Source organism: Anastrepha obliqua, chromosome 4, assembly GCF_027943255.1.
Source record: "Anastrepha obliqua isolate idAnaObli1 chromosome 4, idAnaObli1_1.0, whole genome shotgun sequence".
In the NCBI taxonomy this organism is placed as follows: Eukaryota; Metazoa; Arthropoda; class Insecta; order Diptera; family Tephritidae; genus Anastrepha; species Anastrepha obliqua.
Window position 1 is genome coordinate 24,602,239 of NC_072895.1, and position 12,911 is coordinate 24,615,149.

A 12,911-nucleotide genomic window follows, 5' to 3' on the forward strand; every position below is an offset into this window, starting at 1 on the left:
AATGCACTGATATATTTCGGATTAGTTGGGCAGTGATAATAAATTGGTAGAATTTTTCTCCTTTGAGAATTGATCTTCTTAGACTTTTAATTAAATACGCAAAATTATAGTATTTAACGAGGAGTAGCAGATTAATTGCTGCTATGGTTTCACAATGGATCGGCAACGCCCTAAGTGAGTTGGTTTAAAGATCGACTGCCACTTCTGCCTAACTACCTACCTGTCGTAGTTCTTGCATAGAATTGTCAAATAAAAACCGTACAAACCCAATTTTAAAATTTTATGCAAAAATTAGAAAAATTCCACAAACTTTTTATCTAAATTTCCCGGAGTTTAATTAGAGTTGCTAGAAAGATTTCCGGTATGCAGTTTTATAGCTTATTAAATTTTAGTATAACAAAGTGCAAGTTTGAAGTTGCTAAAAAATCTCGTTGATTTTTCATAATTTTTCCATCTAATTTTCTCTATATACCAGAAACGGATGATTTTGTTTTAGGGAGAAAATTATAAGGAAAAAAGTTGAAAAATTTTGTTGACGGGTGTGCATACATACATACAAAAGCATTTGGTTGCCTGCAGATTGAAGTGGCTAAAAAATCCCGTTGATTTTTCATAACTTTTTTCCTTATAATTTTCTCTATGTACCAAAATCGCGTGCTGTTTTATGGGGGAATTTATAAGGCAAACAATTACATATAAAAAATTAGTTCACTGCATGTCGCCCATATGTAAATATCTAACAGTGTGTTGACTATATAACATTTCAATGAATTGCAGAGATTAATACAAAATAATCTTTGCGGAGTTTTCAAGCCGTGGATTGTCACAATTATTTTTAAGTTCATATATACATCGGCATGTACTAAAAAATATACTTATTTATATCTAAAGTTGCATATTGTCACAGTGCATACATTTTTATAAATATGTGTATGTACACACATACATCCATACACTCTGATTTCGATGGTTAATAAAGCGTGAGAGCCAAAGCAATACAAAGCCGCACAGCAAAAGTTGGTTTTAAAATAACAACTAGACAATTTTACTGCCCAATAAAATGCATTCAAACAGCTGCATGCCACATACATTTTAATAGCACATATACATATACATATCCATCTACCTATCCATGTACATATTTACAAACAAGTGGAGGATACAAGGGGGACGGACAACCAAAAGTTTATTAGGCAAAAAGAGTTAAAAAAAATAAGGACCACTCAATTCAGCTCAGTACAGGATGAGAGTGCAAGGAAGAACATTAATTCATATTTACATTCATTTTTTTAAATTTTTTTTTAATTGAGTTATGTTGCTTGTTTTTTATTTTGGTAGTTTTTGGTAGTTGTGGTTGTACTGGTGGTGGTGGTGCTGGTGGTAAGTTGGAAAAGGGAAGGCAAATTTTTTGAAAACGCCAACCTTAAATGCGCATACACTTACCCATTATTCTAGGCGGGCACGTGGCATGATCGGGACCTGAAGTAGTTGACAATTCAGAATAATTTCATGTACAGTAGAATTCCAAAAGTCTATTAGACATAGGACAGAGAGTATAAAGTAGGTCGTACAGAGCACGAAACACATTTGGTGCCACTGTTTTTATTTTTTTTTATTTTTTACTTTAATTTCTTTTTTAATTTTTTTTTTTAATTTTTATATTTTTTTTTTTTAAGTAAACGCATAAGTCCATTTTATACAATAATAATTTGCGATTTTTCGTGTTTTCTTTACTTGGTTAATTTTGCTTACAAATCGCTTATTCGGTTCGCCTCCACTTTGTTTTTTTTTTAAATGTTTTTTTTTTGTTTGTTTATTTTGTTAGTCACAAATGCATAGGTTAGCCAGAAAACCTACTAAGTGCAAATTCTACTGTTCTACAAATAACCTGCTTTCGATATTTCCTAACTTTTGTGAAAAATAGTTTTTTTAGATTTGTGTAAAATAGTTTTTTAGATTTTTTTAGTCACATTTGTTTATTTTTTTAATTTGTGTTTGTAAATACTTCAAATGTTTTTAGAATTTCTACATACAAGTGGTGACTAGTGTTCCTTTGTATTAGTTACATTTTTTTTTTTGTTTTTGTTGCACGAAAAAGTGTACATATCTACTAAAAACTGCAACTGCTTGGCTTTTGTTCCAAATTCGCAGAAGAAACCTGGAGAAATTTATGCAAACCAAACTAAGAAATACTTAAAAACTAAATGCATTAAAAATTTTCTACTAAATGTGCACGAAATAACTGCGTGAAAAAGTATAAATTGAACTTTGAAAAAATGAATAAAGAGAAATTCGAATTTGAACACAACAAAAAACTTACAGAATAAAACAGCTACAAAATCGGTATCCTCGATAATCTTTAAAAGAATCTTTGCATTGACCTCTTCGATGCGGTCGGGCAAGTCCATCGCCTCCAGCGAGGTGAGGAAGTCGAGTACACCTTCCTCGTCCATGAGATCGCCATCATAGATAATTGGTTCCTTTTCCCTGAAATGGAAGGTGGTATAATTTTTTTTTTTAATTGACCTTAAAAGTGTTTACTTGTGTTTGGTGTAAATATTTTGTTTTTATGACCTTTAGCGAATAAATGAGAAGGATCATGAGTTCAACTACATCGAGTGTTGAGAGCGGACGAAATTGTTTGAAATGAATTGTTTTTGTAATCAATTTGTATTGCTTTTAATAATAAACTTTTTATTTGCCTATAGAAACTTATGCTTTCATAAACTAAATTTATATGAATAAACAAATAAATAAATTTTTACTTTGAAAACTATTTTTTTTATATTTCGAATTAGTTGGGCAGTGATAATAAATTGGTAGAATTTTACTCTTTTAATAATTGCTCTTCTTAGACCTCTAATTAAATACGCAAATTATAATCTTGCAACAAAAACAGCATGGAAAATCCACGATCGACCAAATGGGATATTCCCATATGCCAAGTCTTGGAAAAGTCCCATGAAAGGAGTATCGACACATACCATGTCTTTTGTCGATTTTAAAGCTGCATTCGACAGTACGAAAAGGAGTTGCCTATATGGCGCAATGTCTAAATTTGGTTTCCCCGCAAAACGAATACGACTTAGAGAAAAAAAACGTTGCTCAATCTAACAGCGCCATCAGAATTGGAAAGGACCTCTCCGAGCCGTTTGTTACCAAACGAGGTTTCAGACAGGGTGACTTACTGTCATGTGACTTCTTTAAACTGATGCTGGAAAAGATCCTGCGAGCCGCAGAACTTAATCGCTCAGGCACAATTTTTTATTAGGGGGTCGAACTGTGCCTTCATTTATTTGGGAATCAGCATTCACACCGATAACCAAGTTAGCCTTGAAATACAATAGATAATCTCTCTTACTAACAAGCGCTACTTTGGCAATTAAGTAGTAATAACCTCTCTCGACGAAGAAAACTAACACTCTTTAAGGCTCTGATCATGTCCGTCCAAATGTGTGGCACAGAAGCTTGGACGATGACATCATCCGGTGAGGCGTCCCTTGGAGTGTTTGAGAGAAAAATTCTGTGTAAGATTTTTGGACCTTTGCACGTTGGTGGCGGCGAATATCGCAGGCGATGGAACGTTGAGCTGTATGAGCTTTACGGCGACATAGACAAGAAGCGAATGAAGATCAAATCAGAGAAAGAGGAAGGCCTCCACTGCGTTGGAAAGATCAGGTGGAGAAGGACTTAGCTTTACTTGGTGTGTCTAACTGGCAGAATGAATGAGAAAGACCTGGCTGACGCTCGGCTTAAATCCCGTAAGTGGTTATCGCACCAATCTCGGAGGAGAAGAAGGGTATTTCGCAGAAGTGAAATTTTAGCAGTTGTAATATTGAGCTTGATTTATTGGTTCACTTGAATAGAGGCACTCAGTTTGTCTACATTATTTTTTCATTAAAGCTGTGGAAAGTGGTCGTTTTTTTAAGTATTTATGGTGTTTGGTCGAAAACTTCTTAATTCTATAATAATAAAATAGGAATGCAGAAAGGTTTAACAAAGGGACTTTCAAATTGCCAAAAAGGTTGGTCGAATCCAAATGTTGTGGATCTTTACGTGAAACAAGTTAGCTCGTATGGTAAGAACTATAAAGGCCAAACCGCATTGGCTTTGACAGCAAAGGAAATTCGCAAAATCCTTAGGAATTTATCAAATTCCGCCTTTCCAATAGCAAAAATCAAAGAAATGACAGCAAAGAAAAAAAGAAAAAAACACCTTTGCATAAATTTCGCAAAGAACGCGTCCCCGGTTTCGCAAGTGGTCTCTTGCATGGCTTGGAGATCTTTTACAAATAACGAACCCGGAATGGAAAAGAGGCGTATTTAGAGACAAAAGGAAGTTTAATCTGGCTGGGCCGGATGAAACCGATTACTATTTCTACTCTGACTTAAGGAAGGAGGAAAGGTATATAGTTGAGTCGACCGTGCAGGTTGTGTTATGGCATGGGGAGCAACATCGTACTATGGCGCGTTCGAATTGAAAGTAGTAGACTACAAAATGACGAACAACAGCTTTAAAGTTCTTTTGGAATCATCATTTCTCGAGATTTGTGAAACATTTAGACCTTTGAATATTTCAATAGGCTGATGCACCTCTAAAAAACTTGGATTGCGTCTCAAAACGTTGCGACTTTAACAAGGCCATCATATTACTCAGATCTGAAGATTATTGAAAATCTATGAGGATGGACGATGATTTGAAGACAAAAATGTTTTAATTCGAATCATTAGAACGGCCTGGTATGTGATTTCATTAGACCATCTCGAGAATTTGTGCAAATCCAATAATCAACGTAGTTACGAAATAATTTATAAACAATACGGCAGCACAAACAATTAAGCTTTAAGTAATAAATGTAAGAAACAAAATTTCCTGTGTTTACATTTTGTCAAAAAAGTACTGGAAACTGTTCAATAAAACGCAAAATAATTGTTTAGTCATCAAAATTTATCTTAGCGCTTTCAAAATAGGCTCCATTCGAAGCAATGCACAAATGCCTACGATTAGTCCAGTCATTAAAGCACCTCCTTCAGCGAATTCTCCTCAATAGACTCTATCGACTCAAAGCGGTTTCCGCAGAGTGGATATTTAAGTTTTGGGAAAAGGAAAGAGTCACTGAGTGATTACTAATCAAATACGGTATTTAATAATGAAAATTATTGCCTTTAATCAAGGGAACCGGACTGTGTATGGATATTAGACCTACATGATTTATATCCAAATATAATATATCTAAATATTTATTTACCTGAAGTACGTAAGTGCTGGGAAATTCTTTATTCCGTATTGTTTTGCTAGTCGTTTGTCGTTAATCTTTACGAAGTCAACACCGAACGAATCGGTGTCATCGTCGATTTTTTCGAGTTCCGCTAATACTTTATCACAGGTGACGCAGCTTCGCGCATCTGAAATTGAAGAATGTCCTCTAATTATCATTTGTTATAAAAAATGTTGTTTATTTAAATAAAAATGAGATTTTGTGCATAGATTAAATATGGAAAACAATTTTATCACAATAAGTTAACGCAAAATTTTATAATCAGCATTTGGCATGATAGAATTCCTCTCCTAATAAAGAATTTTATTCTGCTGAAGTTCCTCAAAATCATGAGACAAATTGCTTAAAAGGTTCAGAAACCCGGCAAGGCTTATTTTTGGTCATGAAAAGAACAAAAAAAAAATTACACCAGTGGAACACAAATTACTATAAGCCCTTCTCCCCTTTAATAATTCCAAGGTAAGCACAATTATTTAAAGTTATGATGGAATTTTAAAATTTTTTTTTGCAAAGTAGTATCAACCATATTTTTAGAAAAAGCGAAAAATTATGGTGGGTTTATAAATGTGCAACAGGGTGTATATGAGAAGAAATGGTAGAGTTACGAATTAATACTAGGTGGTAGTGGTGGAGGTGTTGTCTGTCTGCACAACCCAGACCCAATCGGCACAAAAGATGCCATTTTGATACACCACTTTTAGAACCGCTGTTTTTTATTAGTCGAACCATCTTCATTTGACTGCAATTTCTTTCAAGTTAACTATCAATAATTCTCCCGAGCATTCTATATCGTAGTAGGTAGTGAAAGACTGCTTCCTTACATTCTTCTTGTTTGCAACTTTTCCATCTTTCGTTGTACAGCCACCACATCTGCCAGTCGTGGTCTCCCAAAGGTTTGTGGTCGGTTATTGTTGACGTAATTCGGAATATGTCTGCTCATGGCTTTCTTGATAGCTGGTCAATTCTGGATGCGTTGAAATTGGGCTATATTTCATTAGTTATTTTGCAGGCATCCGTGTTAGTCCATCTGCCAACGACCTGTTTCTGGAATAGCGAGAACATATCACTTTTGCGCACGCCTTGAGGACAGCCTATTTCTACCGCTTCGGATTCGTTATAGGATGCCCCTGTCTTGCCAGCTTCTCAGCTTCCTCATTTCTTCTATGTTCCCTTGGCCAGGTACCCAGGTGCTAAAGCATTAAGTTCATCTTTGCATTGTGTGACGATTTTTGAATTGGTTGTAGGTGACTTTAAAGCTAAAATGGCTGCTTGACTATCTGAAAAAATACATATTTCCGATAGTTGTTGTGGATGGTTTTTAATTACTCTGCAAGCTTCCCTTATCCCGAGAACTTCTGCTTGAAATTCCAATTCCCCAAATACTTGGAAGTTTCGAGGTCTCTCGAATATACACCGGCGCTGAATTCAAATCTCATTCCTTTCGCATGGGGTTCTTTACCTTAAGCTCTGTGCCCAAGTCTCAGGTAGCGGTAGTATAATTTGATGAGTGACTAGTAAGCTTTTGGCTGTTTAAAACCACACTATGACCAAACCACCTAGTATTCCAAAAACCACCTTTTTTATTCCGGGAGGCAATTTCAATATTTAAATTCTACGAAAAAAATACGAGAAAAAGTCCATTAAAGCTTAGCTCTAAAATCAAGACCGAGTCCTCCACATTTTCAAAGAAACTATCTTATATGTAGATACATATAATTGGCCTTACACCCTTTATTAGGTATTTGGCCGAGCTCCTCCTCCTATTTAGTTGGAGAAACCTTTCCACTTTAAGCCGACTCCAAACGGCAGATAGGTTTTTATGAACAGCTTTTTCACCGTACAATTCCGCTCGCAGCTTTGCTTTTAATCTACCGCTATTAGCAAAAACAGTTTCTATCATTGATTCAATGGCACCTGCCTGAATAACTACAATCTCTATCTGCGGGTCTGTAACAAATGGCTGACTTGGTATGCCGGAGCAAACAAACTTTCAGGTATTAAATTAGCTTCATCCCACAATCAAGACTTCAGAGATTTTATATGTCTGAAGTTTCGAACCTGCGCATTTCCGAATGGTAATTACGCACCAAAACAAAAGGAAACGAACAAAACGGGTGGAAAAAGGAAGAAGGGGTTTTGTATTTTATTAGAGGATGTTGGTTAATAGTGGCTAATTACGTTTGTATTAACCGCTTCAAGCTACTGATGAAATTCACCAGGTGTGTGTTATTTGTACCCGCAATATCCGCATGTGTAGCCGAAAAATGAGAGCCCAGATGACTAAATCTTTGCTCGACAAAAGCAGAGCAGCTGAGAAGAATATGCTGAGATAATTCCACCTCACTCTCCAGACAGCTTCTGCAGAAAGGACTTGAAGTAATCCCAAGTCTCACCGCATGGGGACTTAACGGACAATGTCCGGATCCGCGACCCTTGATCTACAAGTAGTCAGAGGGATCCCGCGACATTACACGTTTGCGCACTAGCCTAGCGCTCGCTGAGTTGACGCGTGGTGCATATTTCCAGTAGTAGACCACAGGTGCTCAAGGGAACCGCAATCCTCTCGTTTTGAGATGAAACCTTCTCCAGGGTCCCCAATAATTTTCCTGTTTGCGGCTGTGACTGGGAATCCCAATAAGTCTAATATCGAAGTATTCATACGCAATCGAGAGAAGTCAGGCATTCCCCGACTAATTTCGAACGCGCAAAAAACGAGCCCAAGGCTCTTATTGCCGGTTGGCTACCGGAAAATATATTTACGCTCTTTACAGTTATTAACAGAAGAAAGCAATCAATGCACTTCTTTCTTAATTGCGGCTACCCCGGTTTGCAAAACACACACAGTTGTCCGGAAGCCTAAAGTTGAGCTTGATGGAGAGTACCTTGCAGAATACTCCCCACCAACTCTTCCGTCCAACTTCGAGCCATCCGCAAACATGTTTGCTATGCCCTGTCTCCGAATGTTGCATCCCGCCCACTCCTCTCTTGAGGGAATATGAATGGAAAAAGTACCGCTTGCACCAAGCGAGGGCCTACATTGATCCAGCACCATGGGAATGAACTCAAAGTTTTTAAGAATACTAGAGTGTCCGTAGCTTAAGTACCACATTCAGCGTAGCGTTAAATGCTAAAGTATTAGTGGTCCGAAGCGCCCCACTGATTCCAATGAGGGTAGACCTTTAACCCTCTCCAGCTGCTTACCTGCTGTTTCGTGACCTCGAGCACCTTAAAGTAAATAAAGTTTTTGTTTATCGCACCATTTTCCGTTACACTGATACTGGTAGCATCGCGAAACGTCATAGAGACGTCATCAAAAGACTGTAACGTCATGTGAAATGGTTCAAAAAGTGAAGAAACAACTTTAGCGAAATCCTCAACGAAGTGCAAGCCAAATGGAATAAGAACTGAAAATATCTGACCGTAGCATCCTCCGCATACTCAAAAATTATCTAAAGTCAAACCTTATAAGATCCAAAAGGCGCATGATCTCACACCAAAGCAGCAACAAGTCAGTTCGAACAAATTGAACAATTCGTAAACTCTCAAAACGATAGGGTTTATTTGACCCACCATTCATACGAGAATTTGAGTCATCGATTGGGCACCAAGAGGCAGCACCCGGCACAGGTAATGGGTTGGACGGCCATAACCGCGCTCTCCAATCGTTTTCATCGAGCCTGGCGTCAAGGTAAATGCGAAATATTATTGGGAAAGTATTTTGGAGGTTGCTTTGAAGCCGTGGGCAGACAAACATTTCGGTAGTAGACAATGCACGTTTCAACATCCGCCTCGGCACCGTCTCACAAAGCTCGACTGAACCAAGAATGTCTAAAAAACAACGTTCCGAACTTCATAACACAATGGCTCTCAAATGCACCAGACGCGAATTCGATGGATTATTCTCTTTGGGTCATTTTGGAGACCAAAGTAGGTAGGTGAAATGGTTGAAGTGCCAGTTTGGCACTCCTCAAGTAGCACTGAAGTGTCGTTTTGATACCATTATGGACCTCCAACAGGCAGATATCTACAGCCAGCCGGAGCTGTTGATATAATGGAGGAGATTGATTGAATTCAGGTTGGCGCACTGTCTCAGGCTGTCGAAGAAAGGAGCGCCCAGTGACCTTAATCGTCTAGCTGCCAAGCCCGCACATTTACAGAGAAAATACTCTACAGTCTCCTTCTCTTAAAGGCACCCATAGCTTCTACAATGGGGCTAAACGGTAATCCTAGCTTTTCCGCGTGTGTGCCGATGGTTCAGTGACCGGTAAACATAGCTACGAGTTTGGAAATTGAATAGCGAGGACTCCAAAGGACTTTCTGAGCCCTTCGAATATCGTATTGGGGCCAGAGGGTTTTCGAAATAGCACATGAAGGAATGGAGTTCCATTATTTCTGCGCTTTACTGAGAAATAATGGAGAGCAATGTCCGAAATAAACGATTCACCAGTCCCGTGGCGTTGAAAAAAGCCATTGACCGCGAGTGTTCAGCTTGCGGTTCGTTTCTGGATCGTCTCAAGGCCATAGTGAAGGCAAAAGGTGGTCATATCGAGCAAAAGTAAATTGATTCCCAATTTTGTATTATTTTCACACATTTTTTACTTTGAATTGAATAAAAGTAATTTTCCAAACTAAATTTATGACCTTTTTAATTGGTTACACTTCGAGTGCCGGGCTCTGTAAAAGACTTGTGTTTCCTTATCTAACTAATCTACTAGGAACGATGTCGAAAAAATCGTTCCATGCAAAGTAACCCGCCCTGCATTTCGAGAAGATGCTCCACGAGACTGAAAATAAATGCAGAATATGAGAAGTTTTCTTTTTAAAAATATTCATAATTTTTTTTTACAAATATTTTACATAAATGCAATACCCAAAAATAGAAAAATAGTTAGTAATGCATTGGCTACTTTTAGCGCGCTGAATCGAAATTACTTAGAATTGCTGCTACATTCACAGGCTGAGTATGAAAGCGCAAAAATAACCAACCCAACCAATGACAAACAGTGTCCACAATTTTTTTTTGGCATTTAAATATAATATTAATGCTTTGTTTATATTACTCATAACTACAAATATTTATATGCACCTGTACGTAAGTATGTATGTGTGTGTGTTCGTGTGTCTCTACATGATTACAGTTGCAACAATTCAATGAATCCTTCTAATGGTTGGCTTGTAAATATGTATTTATGCAATACAAATACAAACGTAAATAGGAACTTGAATGAACGGTAGAGGCAAAATCATTTCCTAGCAGAAGCAGATTATTAATGATCACAAAACTGCCAAAAATTTGTTGAATTAATTCATAAAAATTTATGCACAACGATTAGGGATGCGGCTGGGTGGCTGCACGCTGCTCTCAGCCAACGCCAACTAACCCCTTTTGCTGTTCCCTTTGTTTGCACCCACACTAACATGCAAATATATGTATGTATGAATATAGTTTTTTGGCGTTGTGCACTAGTAAATGGGGTGGTTGAGTTTTTGGCTAGCGAAAATTTGCAAACACACACCATCACATGCGCCTATGTAAGTAGTTCAGGGTATTCGGCTGGGTTCGTACTACATGCACACACACACACACTATTACAACTACACTGTGTTGCATATTTACAAGTGCATATCATTTCTAAGTTCTTATGTAGACACGCTTTTACGTACACACACACAAAGATGGTGCGAATGCGATGAGCCAACAGACGGGCCTCTGAGATCGTCAGCATTACATGTGCGCGTACACACACGTACATACATATGTACATATGTTTGTATGCATGTCACCAACTGCAGTCGCTTTGATTGCTGCGGCTGATTTAAATCTGAGAGATGACAATTTTTAACCATTTCAATACAAAACCTGCCATCGATCAACCGGCGCTGACAGTCAACGATGCTGGCGGTGCAGTCGCCATCGGCTATGGCGTTGGTGCTGCTGCTGGTGACGGTGATGGCAAAGCTGATTACATGCTTAGCTTATGACTTGCTCACTTACACCGGAAATGGCTTTCTTATTACATTTTTGGTCAACTAAAAGCTTTTTAAAATTGCTAAAAGAATATTTACCCCTGCAGGGAAATCCACTGCAACCTAGGAAGTGTAGCGCAAGTATTTGGAAAAGTAAGGCATGCAAACTTTAAACACAATTTTTTATTATCTTGGACCACAAAACCCATAATTCTTGCTCTCCTTGGCAGAGGGAATTTATAATAAGAGGTTAGGAGTAGTGAGAATTTTCAAAAAATTTGATCTTCTCTTTGCATTTTTTTAAAGTATAACATCTTAGAAGGTTTGTGTGAAAATATCAAGTGAACCCGGCAAATAGTTTTTGAGTTATTCAACAATTAACCAAGGGCGCTCGGGCGCTCCGGAGCAGATAACAAAACTTTAAATGCGTTTTTTGAACTGGTGATCACTGTAACTTTTAAATTTCATCACTGTAACTTAAAATTTATACTGCTTGTGAAAAACACAGTAAATTCGTGACTGATCGAAGAATTTTTTTCAAAAATTTCGATTTTTATTAATTATATTATTAATATTTTTTTTTTAATTTTGCTAAAGTAAAGTCGAAACCTGATGTATTAATGCTATATTTTTATTTTTGTAAAATAAAGCAATAAAATATTGAAAATCAGCATTTTTTGGGGCCCCTAACCCCATAAAGCAAAAAGTCTTCGTCCCTCGGTCTTGTGTTGTGATTGTGTTATATGAAAAAAGAAGATGTATAAAATACCAAAAGAATTTTTTACTAACTAAGCATTTATAAATCTCCAAAATTCTATTTTTTTTTAATTTTAAGCCAAAATCGTCGAATTGAAAAATTGAAAAGTTTATAGAATTTTTATATTTTTTCTATAAAATTTGAAACTTGGATTTATATAGTTTCTGTTAGGCAATGAACTTTGCTTTTATAAAAAAAAAATGAAAAAAAAAAATCATAATTTTTTTCCAACAAAAAAAAAAAAAGTAAAAAAAAGCGAATTAAAGCAAAAAAAACCACTGAAAAAGTGGTCCTAATACAAGGTGGCACAAAACTAATTACTCAATTTGGTTTTTGGATAACCTTTTTACTAAATAAAAAAAAAATATTTTGTGTAATGGAAATCTTCATTTTGACCTTTACGAGCTCTACTTTTTTTTGTCGGCAAGTACAGCCTCAGCCAACATTAAGTCCATTGTACTGCACTCGGGTTCCCTTTTTAATTTTCTTTAAATCGACCCCATCTCCGAAAAAAAACTGAGTAGATCTGGTGGTGCCAAGAAGCCAAGGTAGTCGCTTTTTAACACATCAATGGCGAAAACCTCAAGCCTGATTCGAGCGAAGGCTGGGCAGACGCACAGAAAGTGGTGTGCCATCTCATCGCGCCTCTCCTCTCCACATGCTGGGCTGAGAGCACTGTCTCAGATGCCCACCTTTTCCATGTGCCTCGCTCGCCTCAAGAAAATGGCCCGTCATCAGTCCCACCAGCCTCCTACAGTCTCCTCTGCTTAGTGACAGGAGGAACTGCGACAGTCGGTCGAACATGAGAGGTAACCTCAGTTTTGTCCATCTGCAGCCTCTCTCAGCCTGCCCTCCACGACTTGTCTGTTTGTGAACTGCAGCTGTCTAGTTCACTAATGACAAATATGA

The 12,911-nt window shown here is 37.4% G+C and overlaps 1 protein-coding gene across 9 annotated transcripts in view; it reads right to left on the bottom strand.

Annotated features, from left to right (window-relative positions):
- LOC129246023 (uncharacterized) overlaps positions 1–12,911 on the bottom strand; it is a 122,885-nt gene that overhangs the window by 95,211 nt on the left and 14,763 nt on the right. For 5 of the 9 annotated variants that reach the window (XM_054884522.1, XM_054884520.1, XM_054884525.1 and 2 more), the window contains exons 3-4: positions 5,249–5,405; positions 2,321–2,487 (exon numbers count right to left, since the gene is read on the bottom strand). In XM_054884522.1, coding sequence (XP_054740497.1) covers positions 2,321–2,487; positions 5,249–5,405 — 324 coding nt within the window. Of the gene's footprint in view, positions 1–1,443; positions 1,480–2,320; positions 2,488–5,248; positions 5,406–12,911 lie in introns of all 9 variants that reach the window. The other 4 variants (XM_054884521.1, XM_054884519.1, XM_054884518.1 and 1 more) reach the window with 1 other exon arrangement.